The sequence below is a fragment of the Schistocerca gregaria genome, chromosome 6, assembly GCF_023897955.1.
Source record: "Schistocerca gregaria isolate iqSchGreg1 chromosome 6, iqSchGreg1.2, whole genome shotgun sequence".
In the NCBI taxonomy this organism is placed as follows: Eukaryota; Metazoa; Arthropoda; class Insecta; order Orthoptera; family Acrididae; genus Schistocerca; species Schistocerca gregaria.
This window is the reverse complement of record NC_064925.1, coordinates 274,059,700-274,085,593: the sequence shown is the minus strand read 5'-3', so window position 1 is coordinate 274,085,593 and position 25,894 is coordinate 274,059,700. Positions and strand designations below refer to the sequence as shown.

At 38.4% G+C, this 25,894-nt stretch overlaps 1 protein-coding gene across 1 annotated transcript in view; it reads right to left on the bottom strand.

Moving 5' to 3' along the window:
• The window catches only part of LOC126279060 (protein bark beetle), a 313,877-nt gene that overhangs the window by 2,885 nt on the left and 285,098 nt on the right, over nucleotides 1-25,894 (bottom strand). The window contains exons 30-35 of the mRNA XM_049979491.1: nucleotides 24,817-25,047; nucleotides 13,213-13,337; nucleotides 8,210-8,335; nucleotides 2,705-3,002; nucleotides 1,005-1,206; nucleotides 298-536 (exon numbers count right to left, since the gene is read on the bottom strand). Of these exons, the coding sequence (XP_049835448.1) occupies nucleotides 298-536; nucleotides 1,005-1,206; nucleotides 2,705-3,002; nucleotides 8,210-8,335; nucleotides 13,213-13,337; nucleotides 24,817-25,047 (1,221 nt within the window). The remainder of the gene's footprint in view (nucleotides 1-297; nucleotides 537-1,004; nucleotides 1,207-2,704; nucleotides 3,003-8,209; nucleotides 8,336-13,212; nucleotides 13,338-24,816; nucleotides 25,048-25,894) is intronic.

The following is a 25,894-nucleotide window of genomic DNA, read 5'->3' as shown; positions in this document are numbered from 1 at the left end:
ATTGATACTTGAAGTTTTAGAATCTGGGCATTTAATGCCTGACATGTAGCACTGATGAAAACTGAAGCAACAGAAACAGTGAAAAGAGAGCTGTGATGACCACCTTTGTGAGAAATAGATTAATGAAACAAGACAAAACTTGGAAAGGAGATAAATAAAGTCAACTCAAATTAAAAGTGTAAAAGACAATTTGAAGAAATGAATGGAAATGACGTAGTTTAGTACTTACAGAGAAATTAATTGCTACTGAATTATTTATACACATATATTCATTTTACAAGCAATGCTGATACGTACAATGGCTGGTCTTGGATCAAGCTCAGTAGTGGAGGACATTCCAACAGATCGTAAGGACCTAAGAGACTGCCGGATGGAGTTGCGACGTTCCAAGCGTTCGACCCGGCGATGGCGAGATTTGGCCCACCAGCATGCAGCTGCTAGCATTACCAACAGCAATGCTACACACACAGCACCCAGGACAGATACAGCTAGTGCATCACGTCGCCAGCTTAAAGGGTCTACATGAACCTTTGGATCTGTTACAAAACAAATCACAAATTTTAATTAGAAATTAATATCAAATTTCATTTTGTAACACAAAAATGGGATCTTATAAAAAAATATATGCATAGAGATTGGAATTAATAATAGGTAGGAGCACTGACTACATATGGAATTTATGCCTGACATTGTTACTGAAATTAACACAACTAAGGAGCTTTATCTATGAATCCAAATGTTACAAAATTAAGCCTGCCAATTCTCTTATTCCAATATCATATGTTTCCAGAACACTGAGTTCTAGTTGAAGATATCAGGGGCATCGTACATGAAACTGGATAGTAGTGCAATGGAAATATTTCTTCAAAAATAATTACACTGATAGTAACAGTGCATTAATTCAAACTGAATGTAAGGTAATTGCGGCAACCAATTAAAACAACAAGACTGAATTGTGCTACAAATTTCTGTTGGACGAGAAGATGAAAAATTTAGTTACGTACCGATCTCACAAAGAAACGGACTGGAATAATCACAGTCATCTACTGTCACACGCTGGAAGGCAAAAACGGTGCATTTTCCAATGCTGTCAAGATGCTGCACCCATGCTCTGTCATAGTACTGGAATGTTGGCTGCTGTGATCTTATGAATTGGTATAATGAAAAGTAGTCGCCCGAAATATAGGGCATGGAAGCATTCAGCAGCTGCAACAGAAAAATTTCTAGTAACTCCAAGGAGACTGTGAATATTTATCAACAGTATATCAGATAAGCCAATCCACCAGTCATCATCATCGTCATCATTTATTGCATTAAATAGCTTTTACAGCCTACAGCAGAAAAGAAAAACCATGCTACACAAAGAAAATACAAAAACTGCAGACTATAAAAAATATTATAAAGAAACACATTCAAAAAGCACAATAAAAGGGGAAATCGGTTAGTCACAACGGAGGAGGTATCTATTGCAGATGGAAGTCAATCACTGCCAGTCTCTAGCTTCACCTTCCATCCTTGTCAGCTTCAATTGTTTAAGGGTTGTTAATACTCGATCCCCTTGGGCATTTTGCAGAAGGTTGAGAATGGAGGAGTCAGGGAGGGATCCATCAGATCAAAAGATGTGGCCAAACCACTGTAGCTTCTTTTTGCTCTGATATTCGGCCAATGTGTGGCTTTCTAAACCACTAGTACAGGTCTTCTTTTGTTCTTCATTCCCATTTACCTTCCATGATATTGTAAATGGGACCACAGATCTTTCAAAATACTTTCCTCTCTAACGCTCAGATTGCTTCTTCAGTTGTTGCTGATGTCACCCAGGTTTCACAACGATATAAAACTATTGGCCAAACAAAACAAGATTAGAATGGACTCCAAGTAGTCCAACTGCTATTTAGTCACTTCAAAGGACTACCAACTGTACCTCAGAAGCAGAAATGTGAAAATGGTGCATGGAACTGTTTTAATAAATTCATTTAATTTCATTAAATTTTTTTTTTACAAAAACTTTTGTGGGTATTATGGCAACTTTCTTTTCACAAACATGCACTAGCAAATAAAAAAAGGAGATCCACTGAATCAGGACTTCTTGTATTAATTTAAATATATAATTATAACAAAATTAAATTACTGGTTGTGGATGCTGAATGCCATACACAAGAAAACACGAGTTGAGGTTTCAAGAAAAGCTTGCAACTGAACAAGAACAGCTGGACATAATGAACAAAACAACTAAATGAAGAGCAGTGGAACTCTAATGAAAAATGAGTGACCATCTGCAAAAGAACAAAACTAACTGAATGAGACTGAGGTGTAAATGAGGCCAACGTGATGGGAATGGTGAATGACAGTTCCTTAGAAGTCATTCCTTGGTCTTTGTGTTCAGTTTAATGAAAAGATAATTTGAACCCGTTCCTTGACAAACAACCCATCTCTACCAGCTAGTATTTCTAATGAAAGAGCAACATTCAGGGCACAAAAGAAATCCATATCCTTCAGACACTGATTTTCACAAAATCAGTTCAAAAAGTACAATTATTGTCCTTGCATGTGTGCAAGCACATTTCTCTGGACCAACTACAAAATAAATTATGTACATGGCTGTATATGTGACTAAGGATGGGTGTAATGACGTTTCTAATTTTCAAAATATGAACTGCAAACAGCAGTAACACATAACTCCAAAAATTAATAGGGGAGAACTCACCTTGCAGAATGAGCGAGCCTCCTGGAATGTGAGTGGGGCTCCAATATATGCAAGGCATGTTGTTGCATGCAGCCCCCATCCAGGAGGACACTTGCCACCACCCAGAAGGCTTGCATTACTGGTATAGAAGGGCTGGTAGTCAACCTGTATCAGCTGCGGGTCATCCTGGATGTCCTTGATACGAGCACTGACAGCTGCACTCACATTTGTTCCCCACCAGTTATAACGAGCATCAATTGGTGCTTCCCACCAATTGTTGGGACGTATGTCTCCAGGAAAATCTTGTACATCACTTGTCCTGTTAAACAGGGAAAGAAATTGGATGAATATAAATAATTAAAATTGGATTATAAATTACAATTTTATTTAAGAGAGATAGAGGGAGGAAGGAGGGAAGAGAGAATGTCACTCACTCATTTAGTGATAGATGTTACAATAATTCTGTTGCTTTCATTGCACATTTCATGTAAGAGTTATAAATCAACTGCAGTGCTAGCACAAGTTTCTTTCTCCATCATATGACTGGTTTGATGCAGCCTAGCATAGACTCCTCTCCTATGCCAACCTCTTCATCTGAGAGTAGTACCTGCACATTACATTCTCAATTATTGCTGCATGTATTTCAGCTCTGTCTTCCCCTACAGTTTTTACCCTCTACAGCTCCTTCTAAGAATAGCTCTTAAAAAGGATTCATCCGAAAGCTTATTCAATTTATTTATGTGTCTCTTGGTGGTTCAGTCCTCTCCTATTTGGTGAGTTGTTATGTTTATTCCTTAAATTATTTACATTCCACCACAGCTTGCCATTATTATTTTTGTAATTTAATTGCATTTTCTATTCCCTTGCATGACATGTTTGGTGATTAATCAGCATCAACAATGTTCTGAATGGCATTTTTTTGGGTATATTTCCTTTGGTTATTTCCTCTGTAATTGCCAGTATTGGAGCTTTCAATCATTTTCAAAATTGTTATTCATATATTTTTAATCACTTTAGTGGTGAAAACTGTAGCATCGCACAGTGTTATATCTCCTTCAGTTATAGTCCAACACCTATTAAATTAAGAGTTTATTAATTATATGTGATTCTGTATTTTAGCTGACAGCATAGAACTTCCCAGCACTTCAGGAAATGAAACCCAGCAATAAACAATGCATTTTGCAAAGATCTTTGACGTGCAGCAACATGTACACTGCATATTTTGTATTACAAAAGTATAAAAAGGAATTCCACCAATAATGCAACTGTAGTTTTCATAGCACTGACATTGTGATTGTGATGCGCGTTTGTCAGCCAATCATAGCTCATGATATGTGATTCACCAGCCAACGACATCAGGTATTCAGAGTACAGGACTTGTGATGTAGTCAGCCAATAGCAACATCACTGTTAATTAGCACAATCAAACAAACAGGGGACATAAATGGTTTAAATTAATATACATTCTACATGACAAGCTTTCACCTATAATACTGGTCAACACAATTCCCCCCCCCCCCCCCCCCCCCCTCTTCCCCCTGAGAGCGTGGTTTGGCAGGATTATAAGAGCACATTTAAATTGCAACAGCTCAATATTTCTGACAAGCACAAATATAAATTTCGTTGCTGTGCACTGAACATTTTGTGTGGTACCTGACTGAATATATGTTCTGGCAAACCCCTCGACTTTTCCATAGAAAAGGCAGTTACGCATGAAATTCCTCAAGAATTTACCTCACACTTTTTTTTAAAGGATAATTACATTTTTTGACAATGTTATTGCTTAATTTGTAATCTTAAAAGAACTAATGTTAAAGCTTGATCTTCTTTTAGCCATGTTACTCTTTAAGATAATAAATGAAAAGCACCAGTTTGCTTTTGTTCTATAGTATTACTTTTATTGTGTTAACCGGTTTTCGGCCTACAAGGCCTTCTTCAGACATTTACTGAGTATTGTCACCAAAGAAGTAACAATGTTTGTAAACAACATTGGAAGAGAAGTTACACATCTAGACTGAAGCAGAAACATACAGTAAGTAACATCTTTGGCAGTGTGGTGGTAATGCAATGAAAAAGTAAAAAATTGAACAGTTATTTACTTTTGTAAATTGTAATTGAACTGTAAATTGTAATTGAACAGCAATTTACTGTTCATTTTTTTTACTTTTTCATTGCATTACCACCACACTGTCAAAGATGTTACTTATTGTATGTTTCTGCTTCAATCTAGACATGTAACTTCTCTTCCAATGTTATTTACAAACATTTTCACTTCTTTGGTGACAATACTCAGTAAATTTATGAAGATGGCCTTGGAAGCTGAAAACCGGTTAACACAATAAAAGTAATACTGTAGAACAAAAGCAACCTGGTGCTTTTCATTTATTATAATGTTGTTCTACCAAGAACCAATGGAAGATTCAGTTACTCTTTAATATATGAACTCCAAATATGTCATTAAGTTTTAAATAATGGCATAAATGGTTGGGCATCTGGGCCTCAAATTTTTCTAAGCAGCTGGTCCTCAAAGTGTTACATTTCAAAAGAGACTCAACTGCTCTGTGATTTAAAAAATTAATTTCACATTCCCACACGTAACACAATTCATGCTGCGTAAAAGGAAATTTACTTTGAATGTAACCCTTCCCAAACCACCAATCACAATATTTTCTTATGAGCTGTTATAAGCGTAAACAGTTGTGACCTCACATTCATCAAAAGCAGTTTGTTACAAAGTACTGCACAGTCTCCCTCTTAAAGCCTTTGACACATTTCGCAATCGGCAGATGCTTGTGTTAGTTTTCTTTGCAACAAAAATTTTATTTTGGTGTTATTCTCTTGTTTATGTTTTCTTGCTGCAGTATTACATGGCAGTAGCAGGACAAAGTAGCTTTCTTTGTTGTTGTATCAGTTCTTACCAGCTAAAATTTAAAAAAATTCAACTGGAAACTAAAACAATAAAAAATTCCCAGACGTCTAAAAAATAACACGGTTGTTCTAGTATTGAAACTTCCTGGCACATTAAAACTGTGTGCCTGACCGAGACTCGAACTCGGGACCTTTGCCTTTCACGGGCAAGTGCTCTACCATCTGAGCTACCGAAGCATGACTCACGCCCGGTACTCACAGCTTTACTTCTGCCAGTATCTCGTCTCCTACCTTCCAAACATTACAGAAGCTCTTCTGTGAACCTTGCAGAACTAGCACTCCTGAAAGAAAGGATACTGCGGAGACATGGCTTAGCCACAACCTGGGGGATGTTTCCAGAATGAGATTTTCACTCTGCAGCGGAGTGTGTGCTGATATGAAACTTCCTGGCAGATTAAAACTGACAGAGGTGGCTTACAAAACACTCATTTGACCTATACTTGAGTATTGCTCATCAGTGTGGGATCCATACCAGGTCAGGTTGACGGAGGAGATAGAGAAGATCCAAAGAAGAGCGGCGTGTTTCGTCACAGGGTTATTTGGTAACCGTAATAGCGTTACGGAGATGTTTAGCAAACTCAAGTGGCAGACTCTGCACGAGAGGTGCTCTGCATCGTGGTGTAGCTTGCTCGCCAGGTTTTGAGAGGGTATGTTTCTGGATGAGGTATCGAATATATTGCTTCCCCCTACTTATACCTCCCGAGGAGATCACGAATGTAAAATTAGAGAGATTCGAGCACGCACGGAGGCTTTCAGATAGTCGTTCTTCCCGCGAACCATACTCGACTGGAACAGAAAAGGGAGGTAATGACAGTGGCACGTAAAGTGCCCTTCGCCTCACACCGTTGGGTGGCTTGTGGAGTATAAATGTAGATGCAGATGTACTTACTGTACAGAAGACATGTTAAGTTGCAGACAAACACAAATAAAAGACATTTACATAAAGATTCTGGCCACAGCCTTCATCATAAAAATGAGGCACACACCATTTATACACACAAGCAAGCACACCTCATGCACACATGACCACCACCTCCAGCATCTCAGGCGGGAATGCCAATTCCATAATAACAAATTAAAATTGTCTTTAGGTGACAGTCATACTTTGACACAATTTGGGGATATAATGAATTCTCTTGCAGAGGAAATTTTTAATGGTCAAGTGGACGGGATGGGGAGGGGAGAGGAGGAAAGAAACTAACAGAAAGAGCGAGAGAGAGAGAGAGAGAGAGAGAGAGAGAGAGAGAGAGAGAGAGTGATGTTGCACAGAAGCCTGCATATAGCCTGACACTTAACTCATCCACTATTGAAAAAGTAGCCCTGTCAAAAGACAGTAGAATTTGTTTTTGCTTATAATAATTTTATGAAGACTGAGAGGATGAAGATGGACCTAATTCAGGTCATGACTTTAGTACCATTAGGCAAAATCTTACTCAGCTACCTACGCAGTACCTGCATTAAAAATAATAATCATGAGATAAATAAAGTAGAAAGAAACTTCCACATGGGAAAAATATATTAAAAACAAAGATTCCAAGACTTACCAAGCGGGAAAGCGCCAGTAGACGTGCCTGTCTACCAGCGCTATCCCGCTTGGTAAGTCTTGGAATCTTTGTTTTTAATATATAATCATGAGATATGTAGACAATAAATCCCACTACCCAAAGGGTGATGTAATAATAGTGGACAAAGACACTGGCAGTGTCAGTGTTTTAGTTTAGAGATTTTTGTCTCAGGACAAATCATATAGCATGACACCGATAATAGTATTCTATAGACAAAGCAATCTCAACAACGGACCTATTATATAATGAGAATTACAAAATTACTGCATTTCACACATTAGTAGACACATATATTAAATGTACTGTCGTCTGTGAATCAGAAGTATTATTCTGTATTCACTAAAAATAAAGATATTGCTGTGTTCACCCAATTTGTAACATTTAGTAATATGATGATTGCTGTTAACATGGAGATGATATTTTAAGATGAAGATGATATTTTAAGACACAGTGAGGTGCTTACAGTACAATGAAGCAAATTTTATATGAATGCATGGTGTCTGTTCTTTCAGACATGTTGGAATTTTCTCAATTTAGTGCTCCATGTCTGAAAGAACAAAAACCACACATTCATATAAGTTATTGGCCTATCTGGACAATGGGCAGATGCACAAATACGTCCGACCTCCTGTGGGAATCTCAGAGTAGCGAACATGGAGGAAACGGACAGATATGTGGCGCTTGATGGGAATGTGGATTGGCTGTGAGGCCTGCCAAGACAGTACTCGCAGTTGCAATGGAGCTGTGTCCCGGATTACACAGTGGTTAATGCACCTGTCAAATAAGCAGGAGATTCGAGGTTTGAATCCTGACCCAGTACACATTTTCACCCATTGCTGCTGATTCCACGTAATGCCCCGATGCAATTGACAGCAATAATCTCCCTTTCCTTTCTTTTCTCCCCTCTCCAATTTACATATGAAGTAAATGTTATTTGGAAAGTGAATATATGCATTATTAAACAGAATACCTCCAATTTCAACCAACAAAGTCACTGTAACAAAGCCAATTATGTGGTTTATACAATACTCACAATGATCTGTTAACAGTAATAAGCTCATAATCATTGTCAGGATTCCAGAAAACATTGTCGACATAATGCTGTCCAGCAGTTGCAGCGACAACTGTACTTCTTGATTCTCGTTTTGTAGCAGCGTTCCTGCAATAAAAAACATTTGTAATGAAAGAAACCATACACACAGTACATTAACTACAATCAAGCACCAAGTAGTGGCTAATAACTGGTTTGTGTGATCTGAACTGGTTTCTTTTCTCTTCCTGCATTCTCTTACCTTATCTTGTTCTTTGTCTTGAGTTCCTTAATCCTACAGCATAAATATAATTAGTTACTAACCATGAAATTTTGCTTTTAATCTGTAAATCTTATTAGTAATTTGGTTTATATCCTCTCACCATTCTTATTGCCCATGTTTCTATTACTATGAAATGTCATTATTAACACTTTTACCATTTTCTTAACTCAGTGCCCCAAATCAATAGGTGTTGAGTCAGTTTGTAAAACTGTATTGCCATTATTTATTTTCAGGGGATGTAGTTTCTACTACATCTACCATAGCAGATACTCTGCATTCCAAACCTAAGGGCCAACTGATGCTAACTGGCTGCCCCATGTCTTCCTCTGCCAATAGAGTCATTTGGATGTGGTATGGGAGAGCATGTGTCATCCTAACCCATTATCAGCTTTCCATACCTTGGAACTGCTACTTTTCATTCAAGTAGCTCCTCACTTGACATCATAAAGCTGGACACATCCCAATCCAGTCCTCCCATGAAGGAAAAAGCCCTTGTAGTGTAATATGAATAATGAAACCCGTAATGAACTCATAAAAGTGCAAGTTATTTACAAAAAAATATTACTTTCTCATTCTTCAGGGCAAAAATTGAAACTGACCCTTTTTTCCCATCACTGGCTAATTTGTAATTCATGTGTTGAAATGCCCATAGAACATGCTTGATCAGTCGATAAAAGTTTTTTTTTCACTATTTCTAACTCTTGAACGTTTTAAAACACCTCTTGAACTTTTCAAATAATTTTTGGCTTCATTTATGACTGCTGTGTGATGGCAGGCATGTGAAAAGTAACACTACATCTATTAACGAATTTGCCACTTCACTTTGTTCACATGATGCATTTGTATTTTTCCGCTCTGAAACGAACTGTCTTTAAATTAAATGTGTTTTAAGAAACAGTGTGATTAATAACTGTGAGAAAAATTCAAATCAAATATACCCTAAACTATGAGGTCAATCTTTTTACATTGTTTAATAGATTATTATAGAGGTCGTCAAACATTCACAATGAAGCTTTGGCTATTAAGGTTTGGTACAAATTTATTTTGAACAATCCTGAAAGGTAGGTCATGCCACGCCATCGGCCTTGCCACAGTGGTAACACCAGTTCCCGTCAGATCACCAAAGTTAAGCGCTGTCGGGTTGGGCTAGCACTCGGCTGGGTGACCATCCAGTCTGCCGAGTGCTGTTGGCAAGCGGCAAGCGGGGTGCACTCAGACCTTGTGAAGCAAACTGAGGAACTACTTGATTGAGAAGTAGTGGTTCCGGTCTCGGAAAATGACATATGGCTGGGAGAGCGGTGTGCTCACCACATGCTCCTCCATATCTGCATCCAGAGACGCCTGTGGGCTGAGGATGACATGGCGGCCAGGGGGTACCTTTGGGCCTTCATGGCTTGTGCAAGAGGAATTTAGTTAGGTTGTACCAAACAAAACTTGGTTTTATTTGCATTTGGATAGGCTCAAGATTTCCCAATACACCAAAGCGCTCTTGATACAGTATCAACCTCGGTCGAGCAGTCACATGACATTTTACTCATGACGCTAGAGCAAGGGATACATGAGGAATATGAACTGGCCACTACAAGTGTCTAATGCTCTGCTTGAAAATTTGACAGTTGTGTGAAACACAAGAGCAAATAACATTAAAGTCTATCAACTTGCAAACTTTTGTTGTATTTGAAAGGATTTGTAATAAAAGTTCTCATAAATAAATGGATACCATATACCTACAAGTCTGCTGCTTTTTAAGTAAAGGCAACATACAAAGGTGGAAATCATATCCTTCAAAAACCAGTACTTGATTGTGAATGCTAGGTAATATATTCTTTGGTTATGAGAAACTAATGATTTACAAAGTCGGCTGCAAATGAGAACTTCGGTCGCTGTAAATGTATTAGGATATCGGGGAAAATCATTACCAGCTTTTAATCAGCTTTAGAACAAAATGACAACATATTCAGATGTAACGAGAAGGAAAATTAATCCAGAATGAAATGTCTAACAAAATAAATCATATTAAACTCACTGCGATTGTTGTCATGAGAATAAAGCACAGTGGAAAGACCCCAATGTGGAGACAGTACAGATGTCACTAGATCATGCGAGAAAATTCGAGAACTGGACTGAATAGTGACTGCAATCTTTTATTTATATATTAGTTGCTGTTGTTACATATGACCTACACCCTATAAGATATTGCTGTTCATTTTTCACTGTTGCTCAAGTGTAGAACTATGGAAAGTTGGAGAGGGAACAGTCACCCAGCTTGACTGATAAATACCATGAGTGTGGAGAGAACAGTGTTGTGCAGGCATAACTTTCACCATGCAGCCAACCATGGGAATGTATACTGCGTACTTTGGCTCTTTATGAACATCTACCATGTTTAAACCGCTGTTTACCTGAGTCCATTTGCACTCAGAATCAAATAAACTTAAAAATTGGACAAATACTCAACAATAGCATACATTTCTGCAGGAGACGTTAAAAGCCTAGATGAGGGCCAGTAATGTACTTCCATTTAGTGTGACAACATTGTTGACATTTACTCTTTGACGTATGACAGGAATCAGGAATGATTGGGGGGGTCGTGTCTGACAGACAGTGAGAGAGCGGCAAGCAGACAATATGTTTTGAAGCACATCTGTGTTCTCGGGTCCTACAGTGACCAGAACTTCAGAACTCGCAACACGTTCAGAAGAAACAGCCAAATATTTGGAACATCAGAGATAAAGTTTCACAGTTTTCCTGTTAGGATGAAAGACAAAGATCAAAAGTTGCTGTGAGACAACAGACAACAAGATAAGTAAACAAAGAAGGCAGTGAGGACAAAAATAGATGTTAACAATTTCTTTTTGTTTATTTTATTTCTCCTTGCATTATCAAAATGAGGCAACCAGTAAACAGCATAAATTTAGAATAGATGTAATGTTAACTTCTTAGACAGTTCCTTTACATCAATAAAAGTTTGTAATTTTAATGAGTCAGAATATGTTAAAAAATAAATTTTCTCAAGGCGCCTCTTAAAAAAATGCGGGTCGTCTTATATTCAGGGTCATCTTATACTCAGGAAAATATGATTCCTCCCCATTATCTGATTCAAGTGCACAGTTCTTAATGATTTTCTCACAGTCAACTTGTAACTTTTGTAATGTTATCTTGTGATCTGCTTGTCCTTTATTTCCTATCTCTGCAGTCATTTCATTCAGTTTCTTCCACAAGATCCCTTGAGTCTGAAAGACATAAAATTTGATATGTATGCTTCATTTTCCGTTTTAGAGTACTGTTTATACCTATGGTGTGTAATCTCTTGCGTAACTTCGTAGAGGAATAACTTTCATTCCTTAATGTCATTTTTACATGTGATCTCTGTCCAGTTTCCTCCAGAGGCCCTATTTCCCATACCTGACAGAAGTAAAAATGCTGAAACAAAACAATAAAAAAGGGAGGCACTAAAAGTATGTCGCAAGATCCATATATCTATTGGGCAACTTTTCTGTTTTCCTCAAATCACGTTTTGAAGGAACTATTATCCAAACATTGTCTGCATATTACACTTTGTTATTAAAGGCTACAGTGGCTATGCTTTCAAAATTTATAGCGCTCCACTCATTAAAAATGTGTGTGTGACATTTTAACATTCCTGAATTTCCTATTGTTCTTGACCTTTTGCTACTTTATTCCACTCTAATTACAATGGGTTCTGGAATACACATGACTGAAAACAGGTGATAAGGTGTCCTGTTGCCAGACAGTATTTTGGCCAGCAATCTGTCGTCCATCTGCTGTTCACTCCGAGCCAGGTCTGCAATTCAGACATCCAGCTCACGCCGCTGCCACTGCGGACAATGCCCTGGGGTGCCACATTGCCATGACGGTTCTGTCTTAGTAGTTGTGGAAGTCATAAACTTTGCCTAAACTATTCTTATAGTACATTGACCATACACTGTACCAAGAGGACTTTAGCTCCATACCTAGATTGAAGAACTTAAACCCATTTCTATTCCAGGCTGTATGAGTATTAAACTGTTAATTATGCCTGTGTTGGTGTATTTTCAACAAATATTTATGGGACAGTGGGTCAGCAACCTGAGCTTAAGAAAACAGTTAAAGCAAGAGATTAAAAGCTCATCAAAATAACATACATGTTGTACATTTTTATGTGTGATTAACAGCAAGCAAGGAAATAATACCATTATCCTGACAGCTGGAGAACTATTAGTGCGGGGCAAAAATCTGGCCTACATTGCAGAAAATTCTCATGAGCTATCATTAATTCTGTAAGTAATAACTGTTTAGTGTGCATTTAATTTACACTCAGAAATCTCACTTCATTAAATTTTCAAACAACATGTTTTCAAAAAATTTTCAAACAACATGTTTACAAAATTTCTCTGTCCAAATGTATCAGAAATGCAGAACCAACTGTGGAATATTAAGCTATTAGTATCTTGTATAAAATACATAGGTATTACGAGCTTTCATAAGGAAAGCATGGTTTCTAATCACAGTGATTCATCATATACAACTGCATTTTTATCTGTCACCTACAATATGGAATGAATTTGTGTAAACATTTCTAAGCATATCAGAAATGAAAATTCTTACCAAAGGAGTATTTTTTAAATTATTAATGCCTACAAAAATAACATTTAATATCAAAAATCAAATGTACCTGTATAGCCAAGAATTTGGTAGCACGAAGGAGAGTGTGCACACTTACCAATAAAAGCTGTTATTGTATGTTATCTGATAAATTGGAAGTCGGACCTTCTCGAAACCAGACACTTCTAATATATGACAGCCAATATTATTTTGCACAAAGTTATATGAGAAGTTTGTCACAACCTGCAAGAAATACAAATAGTAATTCCCAAATTTATTACAAATGACAAACACTAATAATTATTCAACATGTAGCACAAACGGCTGTCATGACTGCAAATCAGATTCACTAAGAGCATATGTAAGATGATAATATGCTGGTGGTGAACACAATACAAAAAAGCCATATAAAAGAAATAAACATTTGAAAAGGAAACATTCTTGTGTGTGTGTGTGTGTGTGTGTGTGTGTGTGTGTGTGTGTGTGTGTGTGTGTGTGCGCGCGCGCACGCATGTGTGTGTGATAACACGTTTATGCTGGGATCCTTCTTAACAAATGAGATATCACATAATTAGAGATTACTTTAAGTGATCTCTTATTTCTTAAAATAAGTGATGTACACCAATTACAACATTAAAGGCTGATATATTAAAACAGGTTGATTTCATCTCAAATCATACAGGTCAAGAGTGAATGTGCCACATCACTATTTCAAAGTTCGCCAAAAAAAATATATGTTGAGTTCCGCATGATACTTCTCCAAAACTACAACATTTTGATTTTCTGATGATTCATTAAAATGCTACAGGTCTCTCTAACTGAGAGTATTTGTGAAAATGTCATGACAAAAGGAAAAACTGAAAAATTGTAATAAAGAAACTGAAAGTGACAGATCTGAATTTATTTTCAATAAATACTTGTTCCCAATACTATGAGACATGATTAATACATACAAACTTCTGAGCTCTTTTCCATTTTTTAAATAAACTGTGTAAATTTGTAGCTTTTTGCGAATTTCAAAACTATGTTTTGAAAACAGGAATGGTCACAGGATGTTAACTGTCTTGAGAAATGATAAAGTGGAAGGACTGCTAACTGTCAGCTATGACATTAATGCATGGAATTCTTAAACTGTCAAAATATTTGTACATAAACAGGGTGTATACATGAACAAGGAAAAAAAAAATTCCGGATATCCCGGTTAAAAAATAGTCCTCTTCCCGGGTTGTCAATCTTTTGAATGGTTAATGTTTCGTTCCCCACGTTGAATTTCCCGGCACTTAAAAAAACATGGTTGGAAAGAGCTTTGATGTGCAGCAACATATATGCTGCATATTTTCCATATTTTCAAATTATGAAAGTATAAATTCAAATTCCATGAAACACACCACATTGGTTTCTGGAGCATTGACATCGAAATTGGGATGCCCGTTTGTAAGCCAATCATAGCTCATGCCACGAGATCTCGCCAGCCAATGACAGCAGATATTCAGAGCATAGTGCACGTGATGCAGTCAGCCAGTAGCAAGATCGCTGTTACGTAGCATGAACACACAAATTGGAAAAGTTAATGGTTTACAGTAAAATACATAGTGTAGCTACAAGAAAAGAAAAGCTTATACGTATAGTATTGGTATCAAAGATTAATAAGCTACAGGAGAAGTTAAGTTTTCATATGTAATATTGGTCTTTTTTTGTATGTGTTACGCTTTAACACACATCATACAAATGTGCCAGTAAAACTTAAAATAATGACTTAAATGTATGGTCTTCTGGGCTCGACATTCTTCTATGGGACTGGTCCTCAAAGTGTTAAGTTTTACACGAGAGTCAAATGCTCTATAATTTAATAAATTCATCCCACATTTTCACAGGTAACATAATTCATCTTGTGTAAAAGGAAATTTATTTTGAAAATCACGCTTTTTAAACTACCATTCGCAATATTTCCTTGTGGTCTGTTGGAAATAGGTTCATTTTAGCAGGTGCCAGAGAGTGTCAGAAAACAGGCATTATTGCGCATGCATTGCTATAATGATGTAAGAAGCCCATATCTTCATCTGTATAAAGCTTTAAGAGATCTTACATTACATCATAAAAGTAACAGGACATCAGAGGATACTCCAAGAGATTGGAATTTCGTAAACCAAACCAAAATTCATAATTTGGCTTGAAGTGCACACTGGCTTGTCAAGATTCACAGCGAAGTAAGACCCACCTGATATTAAGCTTTTCTATGTGGTTTTTGGGGTGTGAATTTTCTTGAAGTACCAGTACAATACTATTTCATGTGTGGTTCTTTATTATGGCATTATGCCATACATGCCAGAAAATGAAAATGCGCACTTGAAAGTAAGCGAACAATTGGAACTAGCCAAACTGTGAAATGAAGCACTTTGTTTCAAATAAATTGGCTGCCTCAGTGTAAAAGATTAATAAAAGCCAAATTTCTTTAGCAAACCAACAAAAATAACTTCATTGTTCTGCAAGGCAATTAATGCACGACTGCCAAAAATGAGGAAATAAAATCAAATCAGAAAACTGAAACTAGTAATATAGTCTTGCCTTCTGTAATTATGTGAATGTATTTTAATTCACTTGATAGCTTCCAGCTACAGAAATCCGTTTTGTTTTCATTTGACATGGGAGCCGTATACGAAGATGAAACAGTGAAATCACTTAACATAAATATGGGTCATTTGGAGACTACTCTCCTCCCCACTACAACTCAGACAGCTCTGCACATGCGCAAATCTGGCAGCTATGGTACACCAGAAAAAATTTTCTCATTGCACCTGGCTGCTTGCTGCTACTGCCGATACAGCTAGCAACCACACTCCAAGTAGGTGCAAGCGGGAGAAGGTACAGCTCATATGCGACTCAGCTGCACATGCACACGAGTCGGCTGGCAACTGCTCAAACAAACCTAACGTAAACAGTTTTGATGTCATGCTAATAGAAAGCAGTTTATTGTTATGAGGTATTGCATAGTCTTCGTCCTAAGGCCTTTGACATATTTTGCTGTAGGCAGACACTTTTGTGTGCATGGTGGTTTGTTGTAGTGAATGGTGCATTTCCTTTGCAACTCATGTTTTATTTTGGCTTTTTCTCTTGTTTATGTTTTATTGCTGCAGTATTATTCTGCAGTAGTGGGATACAGTAATATTCTTTATCAGAGTATCAGTTTTTACTAGTCAAAAATACAAAAGTTTTATTGCTGCAGTATTATTCTGCAGTAGTGGGATACAGTAATATTCTTTATCAGAGTATCAGTTTTTACTAGTCAAAAATACAAAAACTTAGCTGAAAACCAAAACAATAAAAAAATACCCAAAATTCTGAAAATTTCCCAGTTTTCTCCTGGCTGAAAAATTTCCTGGGTTTTTCCCAGATTTCCCGGGGCGTATATGCCCAGATAAAGTTAAAAAAATCTGAAATTTTTTGGTTATTTAGAAATTATTTTCTCCAAAACCTCCATCCTAAATGTTCTAAAAATTTCATGGTACATTAGTTGGTCACTGTACTTAGGGAATGTAAAATCAAAGTGGACAATACTTGTCTGTACAAAATGTGACAAATTTTTTAGGTAGACATAGCTGTACTCTTAAGGTCAAAAAATCATGGACACTTAAATATTTAAATTGATCGCTGATTTTAAGTGAATGTCATGCAAAACTGATATTTCTGAATCAAAATAATTACTATGCAACACTATACGTGAATTGGAAAACAATTCATAATTTTGTTCAAAACCATTTTATAACAAAAATTAGCTATAGAATATTTACACCCTTTTTCGTTTCATGATATTATTCACAAATTATTATTGTCTTCTGTCATGATTTAACTTCTTCGAGAATTTTCATGAATTAAAATTACCTACTACGTAACAATCAACACTGCACTGTTGAAATGAGTTCATTTTTTTTTCTCCCCCCCCCCCCCCCCCTCCTCCTCCCGTTGAACTTGTATAACTGAGCTGAATTTGCACATGGACAAGGATGATCCAACAATAGCAGTATTTGGGAAATGGGAATTGCGCACTGATCTTTTGATGATGGCCATCTGAAAGCATTAGCAGGACCACGAGGTGCCATAAAGGAGATGGGTATATTTTGCAGCTCATGAGTGACACTTTTTATCTGTCCCACCCACCACTGATTATCATACACACAAGAAATGAAGTGGCTCACTACAAAGTCTTCTAATGTATACTGTGGTCTCTGCATTTCACACACAGTAACAGGCTGCATTTCATGGAGAACTGTTCTTGCAATGTATGTGCCACTCTGGGATGCAACCCAGTAGTGACTTGATTGAATTCCTACCACAGGCTTCATAGCGGACCACTCTTCTCCTTTTTTAAGCAGAATTCCCTTAATGTACTTTCAACAGAATAAGAGTTTCACATTTATCACTAATGCTGATATGGTGTGTACAAATCCAGTAGCACCTCTTATAGCATCAACAGGTCCATGCTGAATATTAAATCTTGTTGTAAGTTGTTTACAGAGGTCTCCTACCCCATCACACGCACTTTTTCCATGACCTGTAGCTGGAAATATCCATTTTTTGTCTTAATTCCTGTACTACAGTATTGACCAAATTCATAAAGTTGAAAGTGGTTTTTAAATTGAGATTCTGCTCCATCAGTCACATACACAAGTCTAGGAAATGCATGGCCTCTAGTTGCTAGGCCAATGTCATCAATTATCATTCTGACAGTATAGCACGCATGTGCACTGTCATGAATGAGATAGCAAAACAGTGTGATATCCCAAGGAAGTGAATATTGATATCTGTTGTGAGTGTCAGTGGTAAATTTTGAATTTTGTTCTGCAAAGCAACAGACCAGGTCTCAGCAAAGTCTAAATGAAGAACTAATATGGTTGATTTTACTTCTGCTATGGCCTGTCTCTCAATCCTTTGGATATGATGGTGAGCTATTCCTTTCATGACCCAAAGCATAACCTCTGTAACAAACTTCTCTGGCTCTACTGTCTTCATAACCAACTCTCCTCCATCCCCCAACTCTTAGGTTACATCACTGTCAGTATCCTGAAGATGTTATGCTTCCACAGTTATCACTTCAGCACCAGGACACATCGCACATTCCTGCAACCAACATTTATCTTGCGGCTCTTGACATATACTCAAAAGCATCAGGTCCATTTCTGTGTACTTCTTTCCTGTGACCCTGCTTATGGCAAAACAAACAAGTTTCAAATAAGTGCAGTAAATACATGTGCATACTTCCTTCAACAGCTGGCATTTTACTCATTTCGGTCATAAGGAGTATAATTTTGTTAGACCAATTTTTAAATTTGGGTTCTCCTTTTTCATTATGAGATATGCTTCTCTTATTGATCTTGTCATCTATCTTTTTCCTTTTTAACTTTTTCATCATTTTTGCTAATAGAGCTAATATCAGCCTGATTAGGACGTTGCCTGCTGCAATCTTTGTCATCAAATAGGTAATATTCCAGAACAACAGTAAGTGTATTATCTTGCAACAGATGCCCACAGTAAGAATCTAGTTATGCTCAAATACATTTCCATCCTGAATTTTCCATTGTTTGATTTTTACCTTTCTCATTCTTTATTTTAGGAGCTTTTGAAATTGAATAACGTGAGGAAGTGGGTATGTATTCTGCTGCTTAGAGAAGCTACCTGGTATCAGTGTCCGTTAATGTGCCTTCTTAGTATAGGTGGTTGCTGAGATAGCACTATTTAGGTTTTGAAACTACACATCACATTTCATGCATATACCATTATCTTCAGATTCTGCATCAAGTGCATCTACATTATACACTTCGCAAACTTTTGAAGATGTTGCTTGTGTAAAATTTGTTTCAATTTCTTCCACTTTTCTTTTTACACACTGTCTTCTTCTTATGCTTTTCACCTTTCCCGGATGTTTAAGGTGGGATATAGTAGAAGCTACAGCAGAAATGCTAAACATTTAACACATCAACAACTTCACACCCAGGAATATAAACATATGCACTGTCTTGTTTCACATACGGGTGATGGTGATCGTTCAGTTACGTTGTCACTAAAGTTCTTCTTGTAGTGAGTCCAGCAATTCCTGCACAATGGTTGTGATGCTAATACCGTTACTTAAGGACCAATATATTTCTGCAATACCTCTGACAATTTCCAACAACTGTGAAGAATTTCTTACTCTTCTTAAACACCACTTTCTTGTCCCCCCCCCCCCCCCCTCTCATAGTCTTCATTACTCTTATTTCATTACTGGCATTGTATCTAACAAAAAGTTCAAACCAAACACAAAACTCAATGCAGAGTAGTTTATGTGCAAATTCTCACTCATTTGTTATAAACAGAAAAGTGCTGGAAACAGTGTTGCCAACATGTATATTTTACACTAGAAATTCAGTGACACAAAATATGCAGAATGTTGAAAAATTTGTAACACATTACACAGAAAAATATTGCCCACTGTGTTTGCACTGACTACTAACACATTAATCAAACAATATTTTGAGCAATTCTCAAAAGTTTTTGAATGGGGGTTTTTGAATTGTGGGAACAAGAGACCGACCAGTGACGTGCATTGTCTGTTCCTTGGATGAGTAGCTGATTTCAATGGTTTGATGTTTATTCTTTGTTCTTCCCTTTTGTTCTGGTGTTACTCAAAGTATATAAATGTCTCTGAGTATATATGGGTTTGATTTCTGACCTACATAATTGGTGACCCCAAAAACAAGACCAGTTTAAGTTGCAACAACATTTTTTTGGATTACATTTGCTACTCATGGAAGAGGTAAATAATTTTTTACAAACCATTGGTGATGAGATCCTGCACATGCAACATGAGACTGAAGTTTTAGAACAGTCGGTACTGAGAAATGACAGCAAAATGGGCACAACAAGATCACAAACTCCGGCGATAACTACAGCACTGAGAGCACACACCCGTGCCAAACATTTTCCGCATGCAGATTCATTCGTGACAACTGCGCCGCACCTACAACTGTGGGCACCTGCATTTACGCCCTCACAACCAGACATACAGTTTGCAATTTTGGAAAGCATTTTCGCACAACAATGGCTCACAGAAGACCGTGAGCAGTTTACGCTGGCAATTAGCAATTTGGACCAGAGAGCAACGACAATAGTTTTTGACGTGATTCCCTCATCAACAAGCATACCTCACCCTGAAGACTTCACTAATTGCTCGCTGCATGAAGCTACCCAAGCAAAGGCTTTCATTAATGCTTTATCAGGAAAAACATGGGGACAGAAACCCTTCGGAATTTTGGAGACATTTGCGTACGATAGTGGACTGCACAGTAATATCCAATAAGTTGCTGCCACATATCTGGTGACAACAGTTTCTGTCTCAAGTACAGTTGACATTAATAGCATATAAAGGACAATCACTGGCTAAATTCCTGCAAATACCTGAAAGAGCATGTGCCACATTGGAGTCAACCACTGTGACAGGCGTAGTGGCCACAAATACAAGCGTCACAACAGAAGGTGACAAACACACATCGCAGTTTCTTGTGGAGCCAATGCTGAATTGTGCCACTACATCTTGTCAATAATCACCAGACATCGCTGGGGTTCAAATGGCTCTGAGCACTATGCGACTTAACTTCTGAGGTCATCAGTTGCTTAGAACTTAGACCTAATTAAACCTAACTAACCTAAGGACATCACACACATCCATGCCCAAGGCAGGATTCGAACCTGTGACCGTAGTGGTCGCTCAGCTCCAGGCTGTAGCGCCTAGAACCGCACGGCCACTCCGGCCGGCCATCGCTGGGGAACTCCAAGAATTACGGATCACAATGGGATGAACTATCACACAGTTAAAGAACTTGGAGTTACAGACAGCTGCTCATAAGAGGACACAATGACCTCGTTCATCCAATCTACAGCCATCAGACACCATTCGAGGTCAAACTACTGCTGATGATATCTGCTGGAACCACAGATGGCTCAGTGCCCGTGCTGCAAAATGCATGAAACCATGTAAACGCCCAAATGGCAGCAAGGGCAGTTAGAATTAGGCACTATGGGCTGTAGCATTCACAAACAGCGTCGTCGACATAACTAGGGTCAAGTTGCAGCAATGCACAGATGGACACATGGGAAAGGTAAGGCCCATGATGGCATGCTTACTACTTTTCTGATGAGTCATGGCATGACATCACATCTGTTGCACATGGTTGATAAGATTTCAGGCTTAAGATTTTTAATAGACACTGGTTCAGAGGTCAGCACCTTTCCAGTTACAGGCACAGCTAAGACAACAACGCAGGAGCCGTGAACAACTCCAGCATCAAAACATATGATGTCCAGGCGGAGCTTCAAGGAATCCTCAGAACCTTAGGCCCCCTACAAAACCTTTCACCTGACTCCATCAAACTCCTGACCCCACCGACACCTCGCACTCCTACCTTCTACCTACTTCCTAAAATTCACAAACCCAAACATCCTGGCCGCCCCATTGTAGCTGGTTACCAAGCCCCCACAGAACGTACCTCTGCCTACGTAGATCAACACCTTCAACCCATTACATGCAGTCTCCCATCCTTCATCAAAGACACCAACCACTTTCTCGAACGCCTGGAATCCATACCCAGTCTGTTACCCCCGGAAACCATCCTTGTAACCATTGATGCCACTTCCCTATACACAAATATCCTGCACGTCCAGGGCCTCGCTGCAATGGAGCACTTCCTTTCACGCCGATCACCTGCCACCCTCCCTAAAACCTCTTTCCTCGTCACCTTAGCCAGCTTCATCCTGACCCACAACTTCTTCACTTTTGAAGGCCAGACATACCAACAATTAAAGGGAACAGCCATGGGTACCAGGATGGCCCCCTCGTATACCAACCTATTTATGGGTCGCTTAGAGGAAGCCTTCTTGGTTAACCAAGCCTGCCAACCCAAAGTTTGGTACAGATTTATTGATGACATCTTCATGATCTGGACTCACTGTGAAGAACAACTCCAGAATTTCCTCTCCAACCTCAACTCCTTTGGTTCCATTAGATACACCTGGTCCTACTCCAAATCCCATGCCACTTTCCTTGACGTTGACCTCCATCTGTCCAATGGCCAGCTTCACACTTCCGTCCACATCAAACCCACCAACAAGCAACAGTACCTCCATTATGACAGCTGCCACCCATTCCATATCAAACGGTCCCTTCCCTACAGCCTAGGCCTTCGTGGCAAACGAATCTGCTCCAGTCCTGAATCCCTCGACCATTACACCAACAACCTGAAAACAGCTTGTGCATCCCGCAACTACCCTCCCGACCTGGTACAGAAGCAGATAACCAGAGCCACTTCCTCATCCCCTCAAACCCAGAACCTCTCACAGAAGAACCCCAAAAGTGCCCCACTTGTGACAGTATACTTCCCGGGACTGGATCAGACTCTGAATGTGGCTCTCCAGCAGGGATACGACTTCCTAAAATCCTGCCCCGAAATGAGATCCATCCTTCATGAAATCCTCCCCACTCCACCAAGAGTGTCTTTCCGCCGTCCACCTAACCTTCGTAACCTCTTGGTTCATCCCTATGAAATCCCCAAACCACCTTCCCTACCCTCTGGCTCCTACCCTTGCAACCGCCCCCGGTGTAAAACCTGTCCTATGCACCCTCCCACCACCACCTACTCCAGTTCTGTAACCCGGAAGGTGTACACGATCAAAGGCAGAGCCACGTGTGAAAGCACCCACGTGATTTACCAACTGACCTGCCTACACTGTGACGCTTTCTATGTGGGAATGACCAGCAACAAACTGTCCATTCGCATGAATGGACACAGGCAGACAGTGTTTGTTGGTAATGAGGATCACCCTGTGGCTAAACATGCCTTGGTGCACGGCTAGCACATCTTGGCACAGTGTTACACCGTCCGAGTTATCTGGATACTTCCCACCAACACCAACCTATCCAAACTCCGGAGATGGGAACTTGCCCTTCAATATATCCTCTCTTCTCGTTATCCACCAGGCCTCAATCTCCGCTAATTTCAAGTTGCCGCCACTCATACCTCACCTGTCATTCAACATTATCTTTGCCTCCACACTTCCGCCTCGACTTACATCTCTGCCCATGCTCTTTGCCTTTAAATATGTCTGCTTGTGTCTGTGTATGTATGGATGTGTGTGTGTGTGTGTGTGTGTGTGTGTGTGTGTGTGTGTGTGTGTGTGCGCGCGCGAGTATATACCTATCCTTTTCTTCCCCCTAAGGTAAGTCTTTCCGCTCCCGGGATTGGAATGACTCCTTACCCTCTCCCTTAAAACCCACATCCTTTCATCTTTCCTTTTCCTTCCCTCTTTCCTGACGAAGCAGCCGCCGGTTGCGAAAGCTCGAAATTCTGTGTGTGTGTTTTATTTATTGTGCCTATCTACCGGCGCTTTCCCGCTTGGTAAGTCTTGGAATCTTAGTTTTTAATATATTTTTCCCATGTGGAAGTTTCTTTCTATTTTATTTACATCTAAATTAACTCTTATGATATAGAGGTATAATATATATTTTTTCCAGAGAATTTCATGACTGCAAGTTGACATGACCTGTATGATTTGAGATGAAATCAACCAACAGCAGCCAAGGGCATTTGAAATGTCTGCCGGCCCACAGAGAGAAACAGGAAAAGCAGTGCTACCAGATGAAGGAAAGTATGAATATGCTTGCTACCTCACAGCAAGAAATACAATTATCAATGCCAGCATGATCGTGTTAATGCAATCAATGGGTGAATGTGTCAGTGTAAAAATCAAGAGTATCTTGTGTCCTGCTAATGATTTGGAAGGTGGAACCCTGCATAGTATTCCATTTTCCATCTTTTGTAGATAACCTCTATGTATACTCTTTCTCTCTTTTCCCTCCTCCTGCTTGTTCTTCATAAAAAAAACTCAAAATGCTTTCTTTATCATCATTACATACAATACATATAAACATTACAGTATTTAACTAAACAATTTTGCTAAGTACGAAGTTAATAGCAAACAGTCTTTAGCTTATGTTGTTCAAACAATTAACGATCCATAGCAAAAACAAGCAATGCCTATAGGGAAACTGGTAAAATAAATCAAATTATGTGCAACTTGCAGCAGTTTATCTGTACCCTGATTGCAACAGTCTCTGTTTTTGTGTTTCTTGTAGCAGTTTATCCATTCACTAATTACAATGGTCTACAGAGACTGTTGTAATTAGTGTACAGATAAACTGCTACAAATAATGTATAATTTGATTTATTTGACCTGTTTCACTTGTCAGATGTAAGCATCCTCAGATCTTCATTGCCTTGGTCGCAACAAGTTAGAGGTTTAAAACACTGCTCCGCATCATTGTCAACACAGAGAGGTATGTGCAGGAACTCATGAGTAAACTAATCAAATATATCAAATAATACATGCCCTGTGGCAATATTAATCAAAGATTCAGATTTCCTGATTATGTAGCCCAATAACAAGAATGGTACCAGTATATAAATATTAATATGCATGGAGTTAAATTAAGACATGTAGATGTAATACCTTTACAATCAAAGAAAATCTGTGGTTTTGTATAAAAGCCATTTATGATGTGCTATGTAAATTTCAAGGCTCCTCGTCCTTGCTATAATTTTCTACCTGACAAAAATAAATCCATTTCAAGAAAATCTGACAGTTTGTAGCCATTATTTGCAACAGTAAGTTCTGCACATATAGGTAATGAATGTCTCACCTGGCGGAGAAGGATGAAATCCCTATAAGGCACTTCATTACGCGAAAAGTAGTTCCTATAAATTGTGAGTTGCTGGTATGGACTGCTCTGCCTGCCCTCTGCTCTCAGAGTTGGTTGTTGCTTGTTGTGAGCAAAGGCGTTGTGACCCACGAAACCACGCAGTGCTGTTGCGGAGCCACGTGAGTCTGCACTAACTGACAGGCCACCCACATTGCCAAGGACTGCATTGTTCTGTGAACATTAGTACAGCATTGTTAAAAAGTTAAATGCATATGGAATGATAATGGGGAAAAAAGTAGATGAAAAAAGATAGGCCAACAGCTTATTGTCAATAAATAATAGTAACATCTGCTCTAAGAAGGATAATGAAATTTGCAGACAGCTTGTGGACAAAAACAAAAGCAAAGCACAATGAAAAAATAAAAGTGTTCTACAAGCTAACAGAAAAAAAAGTCTACTGGTAATAAACTTTATGAACAGTGTGAAGAAAACTGCTACTACATAGAAAATTCATATTGATATGTGGGTTCACTTGTACACAATGAAAATGAACAATAATATTCACATTGGCAAAGTGTTGAAGAGTCAAACTAGAGCAAAAATCATAATTGAACACTTGGAATTAGAAGGCAAGATGTTGCATGGAAGTAACTTCATTATCTGTATAACTGGTATAAATGATGTGGCCTGTAATAAAGCTGCTGTTTGTATTGGAGGTTTGACAAATTTTCTAGATCAAAACAAACTGAAAAATACTATTGTTGATACAGCTATAAATTGGCATGATTTAGTTTATAATTCATGTGTTACCAAAGGCATGAGAAACAAATACTGGAAGTAGAATATGTTAATAAGTAAAGCTGCCATTGCCACATGACAGCATAACATGAGTTGACAACACCACACAAACAAAAGAAAATTAAAATAAATTTCAGATTGTTTCGTACAATAACAATGAAATAGAATAAACTGATGAATATTGAAAAAAAAAAGCAATCCCATATTTATATACTGTTAGTGACATTGGGCACAATACTGAAGAGACTTATTACATAATTATAAAATACACTGTAGAAAA